At 43.9% G+C, this 19,665-nt stretch overlaps 1 protein-coding gene across 1 annotated transcript in view; it reads left to right on the top strand.

Annotated features, from left to right (window-relative positions):
- Positions 1–19,665, top strand: part of lpin2 (lipin 2) — a 185,197-nt gene that overhangs the window by 122,057 nt on the left and 43,475 nt on the right. The window contains exons 5-9 of the mRNA XM_070893051.1: positions 8,006–8,110; positions 11,124–11,247; positions 12,689–13,055; positions 14,712–14,811; positions 16,960–17,147. Of these exons, the coding sequence (XP_070749152.1) occupies positions 8,006–8,110; positions 11,124–11,247; positions 12,689–13,055; positions 14,712–14,811; positions 16,960–17,147 (884 nt within the window). The remainder of the gene's footprint in view (positions 1–8,005; positions 8,111–11,123; positions 11,248–12,688; positions 13,056–14,711; positions 14,812–16,959; positions 17,148–19,665) is intronic.

Here is a 19,665-nt window from a genome sequence, read left to right as displayed (position 1 = left end):
CCGTTGAACGTGGAGGCTGGTGGGGTGAAAGGTGAGGACAAGCGGAACCCTGTAGTGGTTCTGAGGAGGAGGGAATGGGATGAGAGCAGAGGTGTGGGAAATGGAACGGACATGGTTGAGAGCCATGTTAACCAAGGTGGAGGAGAAACCTCAGTTGAGAAAAAAGGAAGACATGTCTGAGGGATTAGTGTGGAAGGTGCTGTCGTCAGAGCAGATGCGACGGAGACTGAGAAACTGGGAGAATGGAATGTAGTCCTTAAAGGATGCGGGGTGGGAGGAAGTGTAGTCCAAGTAACAGTGGGAGTCAGTGGGCTTGTAGTGAATGTTTGTCAATAGTCTATCCCCAGAAATGGAGACAGAAGTCGAGGAAGGGAAGGGAAGGGTCGGCGATGGATCATGGCAGGTTGGAAATTGGATGCAAAGTGAATGAAATTTTCTAGTTCAGGGCGAGAGCAGGAAGTGGCACCAATACAGTCATCAATGTATCGGAAAAAGAGGTATAAGGAAGGGGACCCAAGTAGGACTGGAACAAAGAATGTTCTACATATCCCATGAAAAGGTAGGCATTGCTTGTACCCATGTGTTCCCATAGCAATACCTTTTAATTTGGAGGAAGTGAGTGAAGTTAAAGGAGAAGTTGTTCAATGTGAGAACAAGTTCAGCCAGGAGGAGGAGGATGGTGGTGAATAGGCACTGGTTGGGCCTCTGTTCAAGGAAGTAGCAGAGTGCCCTCAGGCCATTCTGGTGGTGGATGGAAGTGTAGAGGGATAAGAACATAAGAAATAGGAGTAGGTCATACGGCCCCTCGAGCCTGCTCCACCATTTAATATGATCATGGCTGATCCGATCATGGACTCAGGTTTACTTCCCTGCCCACTCCCCAGAACCCCTTATTCTCATCAGTTAAGAAACTGTCTATCTTCATAAATTTATGCAATGACCCAGCTTCCACAGCTCTGAGACAGCGAATTCCACAGATTTACAACCTTCTGAGAAGAAATTCCTCCTCATCTCAGTTTAAAATGGGCGGTCCCTTATTCTAAGATTATACCCTCCCCTATCAGTGGAAACATCCACCTTGTCAAGCCCCCTCATAATCTTATACGTTTCGATAAGATCACTTCTCATTCTTCTGAATTCTAAGTAGAGGCTCAACCTTTCCTCATAAGTCAATCCCCTCATCTCCAGAATCAATTGTGAACCTTCTCTGAACTGCCTCCAAAGCAAGTATATACTTTCTTAAATATGGAAACCAAAACTGTACATAGTATTCCAGGTATGGCCTCACCAATACCCTGTATAACTGCAGCAAGACTTCTCTGCTTTTATACTCCATCCCCTTTGCAATAAAGGCCAAGATTCCATTCGCCTTCCTGATCACTTGCTGAACCTGCATACTAACCTTTTGTGTTTCATGCACAAGTACCCCCAGGTCCTGCTGTACTGCAGCACTTTGCAATCTTTCTCCATTTAAATAATAACTTGCTCTTTGATTTTTTTTTTCTGCCTCACACTTTCCAACATTATGCTCCATCTGCCAAATTTTTGCCCACTCACTTAGCCTGTCTCTGTCCTTTTGCAGATTTTTTTGTCTTCCTCACATACCGCTTTTCCTCCCATCTTTATCATCAGCAAACTTGGCTACGTTGCACTCAGTCCCTTCTTCCAAGTCATCAATATAGATTGTGCATATTTGGGGTCCCAGCACTAATCCCTGTGGCACCCCACTAGTTACTGATTGCCAACCCGAGAATGAACCATCTATCCTGGCTCTCTGTTTTCTGTTAGTTAGCCAATCCTCTCTCCATGCTAATATATTATCCCCAACCCTGTGAACTTTTATCTTGTGCAGTAACCTTTTATGTGGCACCTTGTCAAATGTCTTGAAGTCCAAATACAAAATTTCCACTGGTTCCCCTTTATCTATCCTGTTCGTTGCATCCTCAAAGAATTCCAGCAAACTTGTCACACATGACTTCCCTTTCATAAATCCATGCTGACTCTGCCTGACTGAATTATGTTTTTCCAAATGTCCTTCTACTACTGCTTTACTAATGGAATCCAACATTTTCCCAATCACAGATATTAGGCTAACTGGTCTATAGTTTCCTGCTTTTTGTCTGCCTCCTTTTTTAAATGGGGGCATTACATTTGTAGTTTTCCAATCTGCTGGGACCTCCCCAGAATCTAGGGAGTTTTGGTAATTTACAACCAATGCATCCACTATCCCTGCTGCTACTTCTCGAGGCCCAAGGTTGCAAGCCATCAGGTCCAGGGGATTTATCTGCCTTTAATCCCATTATCTTACTGAGTACCACCTCCTTAGTGATTATGATTGTATTGAGTTCCCCCCCCCCCCCCCCCCCACCACCCCCCATAGCTCCTTGACTACCCACTGTTGGAATATTTTTAATGTCCTCTATCGTAAAGACTGATACAAAATATTTGTTCAGAGTTTATGCCATCTCCATGTGCTCTATTACTAATTCCCCGGTCTCGTCCTCCAAGGGACCAACATTTACTTTAGCCACTCTTTTCCTTTTTATATACCTATAGAAACTCTTGCTACCTGTTATTATATTTTGTGCTAGTTTACTTTCATAGTCTATCTTCCTTTAATCATTTTTTTTTAGTCATTCTTTCTTTGCTGGCTTTTAAAACCTTCCCAATCTTCTGTCCTCTCGCTAGTTTTGGCCACTTTTGTATGCCCTTGTTTTTAATTGGACACTGTCCTTTATTTCTTCAGTTAGCCATGGGTGGTTATCTTTTCTCTTACACCCTTTCCTCCTCACTGAAATATATTTTGTAATATCTCAAATGTACGCCACTGTTCATCAACTGTCCTACACTTTAATCTATTTTCCAAGTCCACTTTAGCCAACTCTGCCCTCATACCTTTTGTAGTCTCCTTTATTTAAGCTTACTACGCTGGTTTGAGATCCAACTTGCTCACCCTCCATCTGGATTTGAAATTCAACCATGCTATGATCACTCATTCCAAGGGGATCCTTTACTAGGAGATTGTTTATTAATCCTGTCTCATTACACAGAACCAGATCTAAGATAACCTGCTCCCTGGTTGGTTCCATTACATACTGCTCAAGGAACCTGTCCCTTATGCACTCAATGAACTCTTCCTCAAGGCTACCCTGACCAATTTGATTTGTCCAATCAATATGGAGGTTAAAATCGCCCATGATTATTGCTATTCTCTTTTTACTCAGAGTTGCTACTGTTACAGGGTCTATAGACTACATCTACCAGTGACTTTTTCCCCTTATTATTCCTTATCTCCACCCAAACTGTTTCAACATCCTGATCATTTGAGCCACTATCATTTCTCACTATTGCAGTGATTCCATCCTTTACCCACCACCTTTTCCTTTCCGAATTGTCAAATACCCCATAATTAGTTCCAAGTCATGCTCACCTTGCAACCATGTCTCTTAATAGCTATCAGATCATACCCATTTGTATCTATTTGTGCCATCAACTCATCTATTTTGTTACGAATGCTACGTGCATTTAGACAAAGAGCCTTAAAAAAAAAGTTACCCTTTTTTCCTGCTTGTTTCCTCTCCTTCAAACTCATTCTCTTTTTATTTTTTCTTTCTAATTCCAGCTTTACTCCCCTCCCTACTGAATCTATTCTCACGTTCACATCCCCCTGCCAAGCTAGTTTAAACCCTCCCCAACAGCACTAGCAAACCCCCCAGTGAGGATATTGGTCCCAGCTCTGCTGAGGTGCAACCCATCCAGCTTATGGATTAGAAGTCCTTAGTGAAAAGGAGACGATTGGGGCCAGGAAACTTAGTGGTGGAGGGCATTGGAGGAGTCACGGATGCAGGTGGGAAGAGAGTGGACAAGGAGAAAAAATAGTCAAGATAGGAAGAAATCAGTTCTGTGAGGCAAGAACAGGCTGAAACGATGGGTCTACCGGGCCAGTCCTGTTTGTGGATCTTGGGAAGAAGGTAGAAACAGGCTGTGTGGAATTGGGGAACTATGAAGTTGGTGCTGGGGAGGGAAGATCTCCAGAGATGAGATGAGGTTAGTGATGGTCTGGGAAAGGATGGCTTGATGATTGGTAATGGGGTCATGGTCCAGGGAGAGGTAGGTAGGAGGTGTCAGAGTTGGCGATCAGCCTCTGCAAGGTAGAGGTCGGTCCGCCAAACAACAACCGCACCACTCTTGTCAGCAGGTTTAATGACAAAGTTGGGGTTGGATATGATAGAACGGAGTGTTACAAGTTCAGAGGGAGATAGGTTGGAGTGAGTGAGGGGAGCAGAGAAATTGAGATGGCTGATGTCCCGTCAGCAGTTTGCAAAGAAGTGATCCAGAGAGGGTAAGAGGCCAGAGGGAGGGGTCCAGGTAGAGCGAGAGTTCTTTAAAATGGGAGAAAGGGTCAACTGTGTATTGAAAGGGGGCGGGTGACGACGACTCCTGGCCAGAGTCATGGGCATGGCAGAAAAAGTGCTCGGCATCGTGCTGAGCTCAAAATTAATTGAGGTGGGGGCGTAAGGGGATATAGCTCTCAAACCTTTGCTGAGGACTGATCGTTCAGGATCAGAGAGAGGAAGGTCAGTGGGGATAATGAAAACTCTGCAGGGGGCGAAATTGGAAGAAGGAATGGGATCAGAGCGACGTGAAGGGAAGGTGGTTCAGAAGGGGCATTGGTGTCCAAGAGTTGTTAAAGCTTACAATCCTTGATGCCTACAAGGAAGGAAAAAAGTTACAGGCAATACATGCTGGCCTTGCCAGCGATGCCCACATCCTAGAATGAATAAAAAAAATGGTTCATTGACACGTATTGTGACACATTGAATTTTGGAGCACTACAGAATGTATTATACTCAACATATAGAAGAAACTACTTGGGTGCCAAAATTTAAAAAATGCCAATTTTGGAAAAAAAAAATTATTTCCCCCTGCCCCCCCTTTTTTTTCCCCCCTCCATCTAATCTATCTTTCCCTCTTTAGTTCTCCTTCAGTACCTGATTTGATATTGAATTCATTCACTCTAATGTACTCTCCTTTTTGGTACTTCTGTTTATTTCTCATTCATAGTTAAGTAGATACTGTTTGTTCCATTATTCATTCAAGTCCCAGATGCCCTGTTGCCCCTGATGTGCGTTACCAGCTTGCACGTCCAACAACTTTGTGGGCATAAAAATGTTAAAGCCTATACTTGCACGAACAAGTCTAACTAACTGAACATGCCACGAGATGCTTCGCTCCAGCAAAATCTGGCCCATTAATATGTTCCTCAAGCAGGGCACTAAAAGTAATCTGTCTTGGTGTGTGTTGGGGGCATGCACTGCATGTTTATAACTACAACAACTTGCATTCATATAGCACCTTTAACATAGTAAAATGTCCCAAGCTGCTTCACAGGAACATTATCAAAAAATTTGACACCGAGCCACATGAGATATTAGAGATCATCACGAGCTTGGTCAAAGAGGTAAGTTTTAAGAAGCATGTTAAAGAAGAGTAGAGAGGCAAAAAAGTTTAGGGAGGGAATTCCAAAGCTTGGGACCTAGGCAATGAAAGCCTGGCTCATAAATGTGGAGCGATTAAATTTGGGGATGCGCAAGAGGCCAGAGTTGGAGGAGTGCTGAGATCTTGGAGGGTTAAAGGGCTGGAGGAGGCTAGATATAGGGAGGGATGAAGCCATAAAGAAATTTGAAAACAAGGATGAGAATTTTAAAATTGAAGTGTTGCCAGACCAGGAGCCAATGTGGGTCAGTGAGCATAGAGATGATGGGTGAATGGGACTTGGTGCGATTTAGGATATGGGGATCAGAATTTTGGATGTACTTAGGTTATGGAGGGTGGAAGATAGGAGGAGATCATTGGGGTAGTCGAGTCTAGAAATACATCTGCTGATGGTTCAATATCTTGAATTCTGGTTGTCAGTTGAATTTAGCAATATTGCGCACACATATACAATAGATCAGTGGCTCACAAAATATCCAAATATATACATTAAGTTAGAATGGAGTTATAATTCTCATAATCCAATAATGAGGAAAGTAATTGTTTGTGATCAAAACCGCTGTAACAATTTCTTGTGTTTGAAATTGCCCACTTTGAACTTTGAGTAAAATATATAGGGAATGAAATTGCCCCTTTGCACAGTACCCGTTAGCACCGACGGCGACAGTTCGCTAATGAGTTAACGGCGGGCGTGGCAGCCGCATCGACCACGTGGATTTGCCCTAGGGGCTTCGTGCGGTGAAAAGTGGTTTGTGTCGCGCCCCGCGATTAGCGCACCGGTGCAGTGCCTGCACGGCAATGATGTAATCGGCATGCGCGCCAACCCCCATCGCCTTGCGCCTTGGGGGAAATTGCCCCACGGGACGCGAGATCAGCATGCGTCGATGCCATCAACAGCTAGGTGCGGAAGCTGTGATGCCCTGGCCAGCCGTAAGGGGAGTTGGTAGTGCCCAGTGGGCACCACTAAAGAGGCTGCAGAATTCGCAGCAGCCTTCCCCTTTAAAAGAAGTGGAGGGACGTTGTGAGGCATCAGTGTAACGCGGCATGTCCACATTGTGCTGGCATCATCAGCATCACGTCCCCCGAGCACTGTGCGAACGCAACAACAATTGTTTGCCCAAAGAACCCAAATCTGCACTTCCTGCACTAAAAAAAAACCTGCTTCGAATTATGCACTCCAAACCCAACCTGGGGCAAATTCGCCCCATAGTCTGCTTCTGTGGTTAAAAGGAAAAAAAGCAAATTATAATTCTTGATACAGATCAGGAAGGTCCTCTGATTGGTGCCTGATCTATGTTGAATTTGTTGATTAGTTTGGGCAGCACAATTTCTTGTGAGCATGGGAAGGTAAAATTATCCAATGATCTTTCCCTGGTCACTCATCCCTGAGCCCTGATAAGTGTGCAATTGTGGATGTTGAGTGGGGATGGGACCAGATTTGGCTGTGATGCCTTGCACGATTGAATAGCTTTTCAGCACTTGCTGTCGGCGCACGCCCAGCCACCAGGGCAAGCTGCTGGTGGTCATGGAATCCTAACCCAGCATAAGTCACTGCCTTCAGGAGAGATGAGGAAAAATATGTTCTTCACTTGTTCATTTAAAGTACCTGTATTTGATTGCCTGTTTCAAACTGTTCAAAATTTATACACAGACCATTTTCGTAAGTATTTGATGGATTTTCCTTTTGTTTACAAATATATGCCACTATGATCATGTGATTGGACCATTTGTTGTTATGCACTGCCTGAAAGGGTGATTGTAGCTTTCAAAAGGGAATTGGATAAGTACCTGAAGGGAAAAGTTTTGCAGTGCTAATGTGAAAGGGGGGGTGGGGGAAGTGAGACGAGCTGAAGTGCTCTTGGAGAGAGCTGGCAAGGATCGACAGGCCGAATGGCGGCCTCCTGTGCTGTAACCATTCTATGATTCACTGCCTGTTTTACCTGCCCAATCAAAAAGAATTTCAATTTTTTTCATTCCTTTGTGCATATTTATTTATTGGCTAATCATTTTTGGATCACTTGTTACTTGTTTTTTTTTTGCTCTGTGCAAGAGTAAGTGTAACTTGAATGGAATGTTATGAAAGTGATTGTTTTCCACCGTGGACTCGATTTTCTTAGTACTAATGTTTGCTGGAGAGAAAACAACTCCACAGATAACTTAAATGCAGAAAAAACATCTGAGGAAGGCAATTACATATCTCGCCTTTTCATATCTCAGACTTGGTTTGAATCCAACTCTGATTACAATATATTTTTCCAAAATTCACTACAAAATGGTTGACCCTCCCAATCCTGTTTTGTGGCTTTATGATTTTGTTCAGCACCTCGTCTAGGTTCCCAGAATCCTCCAGTGTGTATTGAAAGCAATCAAGGTAGTCAAGTGGTTTCGAAAAATTTTAAACACTTGCAAATATTTTCAGCAATTATATATTTGTCACTATGAAAGAATATATTACTGAATAATTTTATAAGAATGAAATAAAGCATATGCAATGATTTTCTTTATCCAGGGGATTGATATACTCTCTGAAGGATAATGAGTTTAAAGAATCTCCAACCTTTCACCATGAGGTCAATTATCCATATTCTGATGGTGACTGGTCTCCGATTGAGAGGTACGTAATACAACGCTAAATCAAAGCATATTATAACAATAAACCATTCTTTTCTCTCTCCATTGCTTTTATGTGTTTTTTAATAAAATTATTATATATCATTAATCTAGCAGAGAGACTCTAAAATTACAGACAATTGTCCCTGTGATGTGCAACCTGCTAGTATGAGTTAAACTCACTGATGTCATCTCAGTTATGCTGTCCAGTTTATAACAAGTTAGGTTTCCTGGCTTCCCCAAAAGCTGGAATACCACTTTGTCTGCACCAAGTGCATGCTATGTTGCACATCACACAAATGTCTGCAGTAATTTTGAGTTTTTATAGAAGCCTAGCAGTGTTATCTTAATGCATAAAGATTATATTTATGAGCACAAAGGGTCAGCTTACTACCACAAAATCTTAATATAATAAACCATAATACAATGGAGTGAGAGTCACTTTTCACAAGTCATACATCTTTAGTCAATTACCTTGGAAATGATTGGGATGTTGGGCTCAATTTTCCCCAATTATCTGTGCTGTTTTTTAAGAAACATAGAAAATAGGTGCAGGAGTAGGCCATTCGGCCTTTCGAGCCTGCACCACCATTCAATAAGATCATGGCTGATCATTCACCTCAGTACCCCTTTCCTGCTTTCTCTCCATACTCCTTGATCCCTTTAGCCGTAAGGGCCTTATCTAGCTCCCTCTTGAATATATCCAATGAACTGGCATCAACAACTCTCTGCAGTAGAGGATGCCACAGGTTAACAACTCTTGAGTGAAGAAGTTTCTCCTCATCTCAGTCCTAAATGGCTTACCCCTTATCCTTAGACTATGTGCTCTGGTTCTGGACTTCCCCAACATCGGGAATATTCTTCCTGCATCTAACCTGTCCAATCCCGTGTTCCATTATTGCAGCAGCTACCTCCGACATTCCCTCTCTCGTGCTCCGACAGCGTCTCAACTACCTGCAACATTCTCTCCCTAATGTGCCCTGATAGCGTTCCTATTTCTCGTGAGTGTTGTTACGTCTCCCGACAGTCCCAATACCTCGTCACCCACCCCAGTGATGGTGTCCAGGAGTGATTGCGTAAGGTCAATGCTCTCCCCACTCATTGCCATCATCTGAACCACATCTGTTACACCCTGCTGTCGAGCTCTCCTACCCCTCCTCACCCTCGGTGTGGCTCGCTGCATCCTACTGGGATCCGCAGCCTCGGACGGTGGGGCCCTGGGTGTGGCTTGCTGCACGCCAGTGGAACCCACAGCCTCGGACTGTGTGAAACCATGAAATGTCCCAACACTCGTGTCACTCTGGAAAGGGGCTGACACCTCAATTGGCAGTACCAGCACCTCCTGAAGAGTGGGGGTTTCACCCTACCCCCTCACCCCCATAATCTTGGTCTGGAAGGTCGGATTGGAAGATGTTTTCCTCTTCAGGCTTGTCCGCGTCTGAATAATCTTCTGCATCGGCTTCAGCCTCATCAGGGTTGGCCTCAAATTCTGCAAAATTTAACTGAACAGACAAATGGTTAGCAGCAGAGGAGGGGGCAGGGTGGCATGAGTAGACTCTCGCAGCGCATGCAGCAGGCTCATTTGAAGAACCACGGGCGTAACTCTTGAACTATGCCAAAAAACGGCATTGGGGAAAATTGAGCCCATTGTATTGACTAAATATCCATTCATGGTGAATCATTTAAGCACCTCTGGCTTTTAAATAGAATTTGTAGGAAATTGCAACGATTTCCAACTGTGGCAATTCATTTGTGCAGTACAGGTTGAACCTCTCTTATCCGGAGCTCCCTTATCCGGCACCATTCCTGGCCGCCGGGTGGCGCAGGTGCAGAATTCGGCTGGTCAAAATCCTACTCACCAATATAATTTTCTCCTTGATGCCGGGGTTATCGGCTGCCTCCTCCTCATCGCCCTGCTGGAACTCCTGTAGCCACAGTCCTCGGGCCAGCCACTCCTTCCCACAGCGGGGGATCGGGCCGGCGGGCTGCATCCTCCTCCCTCCCCACAGCGCTTCCTCCGGGGGGTCAGGCCGGCAGGCCGCATCCTTGAGCCGGCCGCTCCTCCACTCGGCACTCCCTCCGGGGTGTCGGGCCGGCAAGCTGCGCCGACCCTTCGGGGCCCACTGGGCCCACTCGCTGACCTTGCCCCCCCACACCCACCGACCTGAGACCTGAGAATTCTGTGAGCAAAGCAATGTTTGTTCCTGGCTGGTAAGAAATTTTGGACAACTGCTAAGTATATATTTGGCGGTTTTGAGAGTCGAGTGTTCCCTTTAGCTCAGTGGCCAGATACAGGACTGAGACAAACAGATCAGGAGAGTTCCAGGTTTTTTTATTTCTGTGCTGAGTTGGCAGATCTCATTCTGAGTAGCAGTGGAGTCCTGTTGTTGGCTAGGTTTCCCACTCCTAATTGGTATTCAGGAAGTTCACGTTGATGTCTGGTTAGCATCAGCACTCTGAGCTCGTAGCTTTCACTGTGCAGGGTTACAAATGAAGAATTGTTACTTTTGAGGTGCTGCTTTGTTTTGATCCCTGGTTTGTGTTAATCTCTGCTGAGGCATTCTATCTCTGTTATTGGGCTAGGGAGGGTAAGAGTTAGCTTGCAGTTCCTGCTCCTAATTGCTACCCTTGCTGTGTAGTGTGCGGACAAGATGACTCTTATGTCGGCTTGCACATGAAAATGACCATTGGGCAAGATCGTGGAAAGCTGGCTTTGTCCATCAAAATTGACACCAACATGAGTCTCTATCTTCAGGAGGAAAATGTCACATTGAATTTTCATTTTAGGCTATGACTGCAGAGAATCGCTTTTTTTAAATTTATTTTTGTGCATGGTCATGTTCAAGAAAACACTGCTAATTTATTCCGAGGCCCTCGAGTGGCAGTATTTTATACTTTGAGTAAAATAGCCACAAGACACTTAGAACCGTTGCTGACAGATTTGTTTGCTTGTTCTGAAATAAGATATATTCCATTGCAAATGCAGTTTTTTTTCTTTTTGTTTTTCTTTCATTTAGCATGTCCATTTCCCAGCCCTTTTCCCCTAAAAGTGATTCTGAATTAATGGTGAAACCATCTGATATGCTGATGTCCGAGTCCCACATACAGTGGTCGTGGGGAGAATTTCCAGAATCAACAATGGTAATGAATTTAATTGAACTAGTTAAACATCCCATGGTTTGGCATTATTAGAATAAGTATTGATAAATAAAACTATAACTATAGATAGTTAGCATATTTTCTAATTGAGATATTGCCATAAAAGCATAAGTGCATAATTCTGACATTCATAAAGCATCATGTTAAAGACCTAGGAAACCAAATGCATTTGAGTCTTCAGAAAAGTCAAGGATTTAAAAAAAAAACCCTTGCATGAAGATTGATTGTTTTAATGGTTGATGTCCTCTTTTTATAGTTGAATTCGCAAGATATTTGAATCTTCCTGAAACAATGGTGTTAACTATACTGACTGCAGTAAAGATTAGAATTGAGGTCTTGCAAAGGAAGTTCCAAGAATTAAGAGCTAGTTTAAAGAGCAAGAATCTAAGGAAAGTCATTTTAAGGATTACTCCTAGTATTGCATACTACTCCATATAGAAATAGCAAGATAAAGAAGCTAAATGCATGACTGGAGAGATGGCATAGGAGGAAAGGGTTCACATTCCTGGGACACTGGAACAAATCCTGAGATAGTGTGTCCTGTACAGTGCTGAGACTAATGTCCTTGCTGGGTAAGCAACTACTGCTTATGGGGAAGGTTTAAAGTAATATGGAAAGGGGAAGATGAGAAACAGCATAGAAGCAGAGGAAAAAACAATGTCATTTTGTGTTTTATTAGTATATGCATTGAAAACGGCAGCAAAGAAGTAATAATGAATTTGTACAAGTAAACCATAAGGACTGTTGGTATATTTCATTTCACTTCAAAATTGTCACTGATCGGAGAGAAAAATTAGAAGAGATTTATTTATGCAGATGGATTGCTTTGCCATAGGAAATAGTTGAGACAGATAGTTGCATTTTTTCAGCGAATAGTTGAATATAAATATTTTAAGATTGTTTATCAATGTATGAATGGTGCAAGGATAGTGTTTCTTGGTGATGCATGCTAACACCCCATTTGCTTTCACAGTAGCCTTACAGTACTGGTCATGGACCTTCAATAAATCATGCACTAAACCCCCAGGTGCTTCTCTCACTCAGCATCCTTGAGCACACTGCATGGTGCATTTATCTATACAAGACTCAATTCATTCCGCATTGCATTAAGATCTGTGTATTTTTCTTTTCATTTAAGTTCCTTGCATCCCCATGTATCTCCTCATCATCTGTAAACTTGTGATTAGTTCCCCCCCCCCTCCCCCCCCCAAGGCCATGCCTCCCCAATGCCTCCATTGATGAAGAGCTTTCACCATTGGTTCATAATTCTGCACATCTTCCTTTCCATTCACCTGAGCTGGTTTACTATGTGACTATTTGATTGCTTAACTGTTTTAATTCATTCTTTTCAAAGTCAGTAAAAGTGAAATTGTTTCCCTAAGATGCAAGTGGAATTGCATAATGTTTGATTTGAACTTTACAGGTTAAAAGGGAGAGACTGGAACAGCCAAAAACCTTCACTATTACACCATCTGAAAACACTCACTTCAGGGTTATTCTCAGTTCTGATGCCATGAATGTAGATATGGATGTCAACGTTGGAGAAAGCACAACTGCTACAGTACTAAAACCTGAGCCTAGAGCGCTTGTGAACATTAGCCAAATCGTTATTGACAGCGAAGTTGCATCTCCCGAGGAAATTTCAGTTGATGTACTTTCACAATCCCCACATTCGCAGAGTATCCCAGCAACTGGAGTCTCTGTAATGCCTCAGATGGATAGCTCCCTGACAGACCCTGGAATACAGACTCCAGCCATTACAAAATTAGATTCTCCATCAAAGAAAAAAGGTAATGTCTTTGCACTAACACTATTCTGTTTCTCTAAAAGGATATGAACATGTGCTAATTAATCTTTATATTACTGATTTGTATTGCTTAATGGGTGAGCTATCCAAATGAAACATTTATTTGTGGAATTTCATTTTAAAAGCCCAAGACTGCAGCAATGGGATATATAGGTTAAGTGGGCAAAAATTTGGCAGATGGAGTATAATTTGGTCGGAAGAATAAAAAAGCAAATTATTTGTTAAATGGAGAGAGACTACAAAATCCTGTGGCACAGAGGGGTCTGGGGGTCCTTGTACATGAAACACAAAATGTTAACATTTGGGTACAGCAAGTAATTAGGAAGGCAAATGGAATGTTGACCTTTATTGCAAGGGGGATGGAATATAAAAGTAGGAAAGTCTTGCTACAACTGTTGGTGAGACCACACCTGGAGTACTGCATACAGTTTTGGTCTCTTTATTTAAGGAAAGATATACTTGCATTGGAAACAGTTCAGAGAAAGTTCACTAGGTTGATTCCTGAGATGAAAGGGTTGTTTTCTGAAGAAAGGTTGAGCAGTTTGGGCCTATACTAAGTGGAGTTTAGAAGAATGAGGTGTGATCTTCTTGAAACATATACTGAGGGAGCTTGACAGGGTAGAGGCAAAGAGGATGTTTCCTGTTTCCCCTCATGTGGTGGGCGGGGGTTGGGTGGTGGCAGTGGGGTGATGAATCTAGAACTAGGGGACATAGTTTCAGAATGAGGGTCGCCTATTTAAAACGGAGATGAGGAGGAATTTCTTCTGAGGGTCATGAGCCTTTGGAATTCTTTACCCCAGAGAGTTGTTGAGGCTGGGTCATTGAATATACTTAAGGTGGAGATGGACAGATTTTTGAACTATAGGGGAGTCTAGGGTTATGGGGAGCGGGCAGGAAAGTGGAGTTGAGGCCAAGATCAGATCAGATCAGCCATGATCTTCTTGAATGATGGAGTAGGCTCGAGGGGCCAAATGGCCTAGCCCTGCTCCTATTTCTTTTATGTTAAGTTGATTTGCTTCCCAGTGCTGCAAGAATTCTGATACATCAATGAGGGATATTTGTTCAACTTAAGTAATGATTGCTTTTTGTTGCAAAACTCTCCTTGAGACACAACATGTCCATGCCCACTTTGAAACAATGTTAAATAGAATTTGGCTGTGTTGCATGCATTTAAAATGTCTAAGTATTATGGGACCTGTTTCAAAGTGCATTGTTTTGTTATCCATGGAAGTGTGCGGAGTGTTTGTGCTGTAGCCAGTATACAGTTTAGTTTCAGGAAAAGAATTGGAATGCAGGCAAGCTGGGGCAGACTATTAATGCAGGAATAAAATGTTTTAGCAGCATTTGCAAAGTGGTGAATTACTAAAATAAAGATGCTATATGCTCACTCCTCTTTGCACGTCAGAAAACAAAGATGCTTATCACATACAGGGACCTGATCTCTAACCTTTTAAAACTTTTAGGCCAGCATGCAGAGAATTTTTTTTGCAGTTTTCTGTGGGGTGGGTGTGGAGATGAATCCTCCCTTGCACCAGGAAAGAAAATCAAGGGAAGGAATTAGGATTTTTACATAATTTGAGTGTGGAAAGCTGTTGGATTTGTGGTATGTTATGAAATATAATTTTGTATATTTATGTAGGTCTCCCTAAACGAAGTCAGCATCAGGGACCTGATGACATTTATTTGGATGATCTGACTGTTTTGGAACCTGAAGTTGCTGCTCGCTATTTTCCCAAAAGGTACCACATTGTCTCCCTGTTAATGTAAAAATTCCCTTGATGGGACTGGTTTGGGAATGTTGAGATAGGCAGAGTCCTAGAGAGAGGTCTGTCAATTTGGGGCTTTGACAGCTTCCAGAGGGTGTGCTGCTAAATGATCCATTTTTTTCAATTAGAAATTGCTGGGAGTCACTTTTTTTCCTTTTTACAGCCAATTTCTTGAGAGCCAGATGACGAGATTTGAGGGTGGGAGTGAAATAATGCAAGGAAGTATCTTGCTGGTTTTATAGTGTATTTCCTGCTAAATGTATACCTAATCCAAAGCCCTGACAACCATTGTATGAGGGTGAATAATCTTTGGAATATCCAGACTGTTTCTAATGAAATTGGCATCCAAGTAAATTCACCAGGATGGTGAACACATTGAAAATAAACACTTGTGCAGGGAAGTTAGTAAGGTTGGGGGGCGGGGGGGGGGATCTCATTCTTTAAATCACAGGTAACTGGTATAGGAAGGAAGTTAACTCCCAGCAGGCGCATTGGTTTAAAAAGGTTGGCTAGAGAGGAGGAATGGTGCATTGGGGTTATTGCCCCCTAAGGAGGCAGAGAACAGTCCCCTGGAAGGCCCTTCAGAGAATGCCGAGAGGCACACATGGTAGCTTTTCACTTATTCAAGTGGGGCACAAACCTGGGAAAGTGGCAGAAGAGAAGGAAGGCAGAGAGTAGTAATGAGATTAGGTGGAGATTGGGGATACAAAGTCCCTGATGGAGAAATGAAAAGTGGCATGACTGGATGGCAGGAAGGAGAGAAGACAGAAGGGTCCAAGAGCAGTTGAGAGCAAAAAATGTAAAATATAAATATATTTGGGAAGGGAGCAACAGCTAAAATGTGCAAGCAAATGGATATAGAGTGAATTTGAACTATTATAGGTATGGCAAGAGATTAGATGAGACCTTTTTTATTCATTCATGGGATGTGGTGGTTGCTAGCATTTATTGCCATTGAGAAAATGGTGGTGAGCTGCTGCCATGGTGAAGGTACTCTAACGGTGTTAGGTAGGGTGTTCCAGGATTTTGATGAAGGAATGGCGATATCTTTCCCAAGTTAGGATGTTGTGTGACTTGGAAGGGGAACTTGGAGCTGTTGGTGTTCCCATGCGCCTTATACTTCCAGGTAGTAGCGGTCGCGGGTTTGGGAGGTGCTGTCAAAGAAGCCGTGGCGTGTGGCAACAGTGCACCTTATAGATGGTACACACTGGTGCCATGGTGCGGTGGATGGAGTGAATATTTAAGGTGGTGGATCGGTCGCCAATCAAGTGCTGTTGGGGAGGGAGTTCCAGTAATTTGACCTAGCGACTATGAAGGAACGCAGATATATTTCCAAGTCTGGATGATGTGTAACTTGGAGGAGAACTTGCAAGTGATGTCGTTCCCATGCACCTACTGCCCTTGTCTTTCTAGGTGATAGAGGTCGCGGGTTTGGGAGGTGCTGCCGAAGGATCCATGGCGAGTTGCTGCAGTGCATCATATAGATGGTACACTGCAGCCACGGTCTGCCGATGGTGGAGGAGGGAGTGAGTGTTCAAGCTGGTGGATGGGGCGCCGATCAAGCAGGCTTTTTGTCCAGGATGGTGTCTCGAGATTTTGGAGTGTTGTTCGAGCTGCACTAAGTCAGGCAATTGGAGAGTATTCCATCACACTCCTGACTTGTGCCTTGTAGATGGTGGAAAGGCTTCGGGGAGTCAGGTGTGACATTCATCGCATAATATCCAGCCTCTGACCTGCTCTTGCAGCCACAGTATTTATGATTGATCCAGTTAAGTTTCTAGACAATGGTGACCCCCAGGATGTTGATGTTGATGTTGGGGGATTCAATTATGGTAATGCCATTGAATGTCCTGGCCTGTACTTCAAGTGCTGTGTAACAGATAAATGCAAAAGTGTTGCATTTTGGTACCTTAATATTACAACATCTGTCAGCTCAAAGGTGCCAAATTTCACTGGATCAAGAACCTCACCTTTCCTACAATGAGTTAGGTGGAGAATTCCAGGATATTAACCCCGCAATGATGATGTATGTTCAAGTCATATGGTCAACAATGTCCATTACGCAATATAGATGCAATATTAGCATTGAAAATTATGTACTTTTTTTCCCCTCCTCTACAGTGAGTTTGACAGCACTTCCAAACGATGGACTGAATCGGATACACGTCCTGGTTCTCAATCGCCACAGTCGGTGGGAAGTGCAGCAATGGATAGTGGCACTGAATGCCTCTCTGATTCAGCAGCTGATGTGCCGGATCTCGTTCTCTCTCTGTGTGGGGGTCTCAGTGAAAATACTGAGATTTCCAAAGGTAAGATGGAAACTGAAGGCTTACAAAAATAATAGAAAAGTATGTGTTCTATATTTTCTCTCATTCCTAAATTTTGAGAGTCGGGAGATGTTTCCTAATCATCGTTTGTTATCGTGATTAACATCAAGTTACCTTGAGTCTGCAGCACAGAAAAGAGTCATTTGGCCCACCTGGTCTATGCCGGTGTTTATGCTCCACACAAGCCTCCTCCCACCCTTCTTCATCTAACCCTATGGGCTGGATTTTTGGCTGATTTGTGCCCCATTGAGCGTCTCGGCAGGGCCAAAAATGATTTTTTTGGGGCGTGAAATGAGGCATGCAAGGTTTTGCGCCTGGATGGAATTTTCGCCAATGGTTTTGTGGTGGTGCTAAAACTTACTGCCCTGCCGCTGTTTTGACCGTTGGGATGATGTAAATCGTCATGCATTGCTGCACTCACGCCCCAGGTGGAACTTTCAAACATTTCGCCCGATTTAGCGTCTGCCTCAGAACCCACCCAGGAAAACCAGGGGGCACACCAGGTACAAACAGCACCATGTTGAAAACTGAGGAGAAAATCGCAGTTGTGAGTGATTAAAAGGATTGGGAGAAGAACGCTGCGTTACTGCATACTTTTGGTTGTGAAGTTTGTGAGTTTCTACATTGTAACATTGTAAACTTTGTAATGTAACCTTCATTGTGAAACTTTAATAAAATAATTAGCTGTATCCAGTAGTTGTCGTCAACGTTGTCCAGAATATAATAATACTGTGACATTAAACCTATGACGCATCCAGCATCAACAAAATATTCTGCCCCACTAGTTTTTTTTCCCCCCTGGCTTTTGCCCCCCTTCCCCTTATCACCCTCCCTTGCCTGCTGCTCCGACCCAAAGTGGCACCAAGATGGCGTGCAGCAAGGTTGTAGGAGTGCTGCTGTGTTGGGGGTAGGTGCAATGGAGACGCTGCCTGGGGACGCACTGGAACAGCTCGTGGCGTGCAAGGCCCGGCTTCTAACTGGCTAGCCTCCATCAGCGTTGCCAGTCACAGATGGTTTGGGTGTGACAGTGGGGAACGCAGAGAGTATGGCAGGAGGGTTTATCGACTGGATCACCTGCCCAAGCTGAAGCAGAGCTTGTGCCTGTGATGCATCATATTCCGCAAGGGTTCGCGCCACACTCTGTGACTCCACTGTCACTGCTGGAGGCCACCAGTCTCGTGTGGGCATTGATGGCCTTGCAGGTATCACGGCTCGCACTGACAATCTGCGACCCTGCCTCTGTAATGGTCGCTTTCAGACTGTCGATGCTCGTGGGAATCCTACTCAAGACATCAAAGAGCTAACGGTTGATCTGGATGCTCTCCCTGAACATTTCTACCATGTTCAGTTCTACGTCTGTCTGTCTATCAACAGACCAAATTTTCCAACTCGCCCTCTGGAAACATGTCATACGGGATTCAACCCCAGCACTGGATTGCTGCATGCCACTGGTCCCAGGAGCCTCGGAGTTGTCAAACCCCGAGAACATCACGTCGTCCTGAGAGGAGTTGAGTTTTGGTGGTAAAACAGGTGGATTGATGCTGCACCAGAGTCGGCTCATCAGTATCCCCCTCCTCAAGATGATGGCCTGATGTGGATTTGTCCCTTGAGGGATGCTGCGCTTGTGACTGGTCATCTGGAAGTAGAAAGCAACAGATCAGTGGTCAGCAGCAGGGGAGGGGGCAGGGTGACATGAGGAAGGTCGCATAGCACAGGCTCATTTGAAGGAAAGCCACTACTTCGTTATATCTAATCCCCAAATACTGCATGACATTGCCCCAACACAGCCCAGGGAGTGTGCAGGACTTACACTCAGTATCCGAGCGGGGTATCAGTGCCCCCATTGGCAATTGCCTGACCTGAGACGCCAATGAGGCCTGCCATTCTGTCCTCAATGTCCATGCGTGGCAGGGTCTGAGGCGGACCACCACCTGCTCGCGGCGATTGAAACATCTTGGCCTGCAAAGATGAAAATGGAAATAGTTACAAGAGGATTCATCTGCTCTTGTGGCACAGATAGCCACCAAAACACTTATACCATACTGTCTGAATGTAATACAGCTCCTTGTTTAATGGCTCCATCAGGACGACATCGAACTGGTGAGCCATCTTATGAGATCTCAAAGCAATCTTAATGTGTAAAGATCATTCATGACAGAGTGCTGAATTAAGCCTATCTGTCATGCATTTTAGGAGGCAATCCATAGTGCTGAGAGGCACCAACAGCATGAGAACAAGTAGTCAGATTTATAATTGAAGTACTGAAGGAGTGCATGAATTAATATTGTACTTGCTCTGACGACCCTGTTCAGATCATTAAACTTCTTTCCATACTGTGTGCCAGTCCTGACCACAGTGTCTGAGGCAGAGACCTCCTCAGCAATTTCCCTCCAAATCCTTTTAAAAATCGATGTTACTGGTCTAGAGCAACTCCTACAATGCAACTCCTGCCATCTTCGTTCCACAGCTCCCACATGAGCTTCATTAGCCTTGTGGCTGA

This window comes from Pristiophorus japonicus, chromosome 1 (assembly GCF_044704955.1).
Source record: "Pristiophorus japonicus isolate sPriJap1 chromosome 1, sPriJap1.hap1, whole genome shotgun sequence".
In the NCBI taxonomy this organism is placed as follows: Eukaryota; Metazoa; Chordata; class Chondrichthyes; family Pristiophoridae; genus Pristiophorus; species Pristiophorus japonicus.
This window is presented reverse-complemented; position numbering and strand designations above follow the sequence as displayed.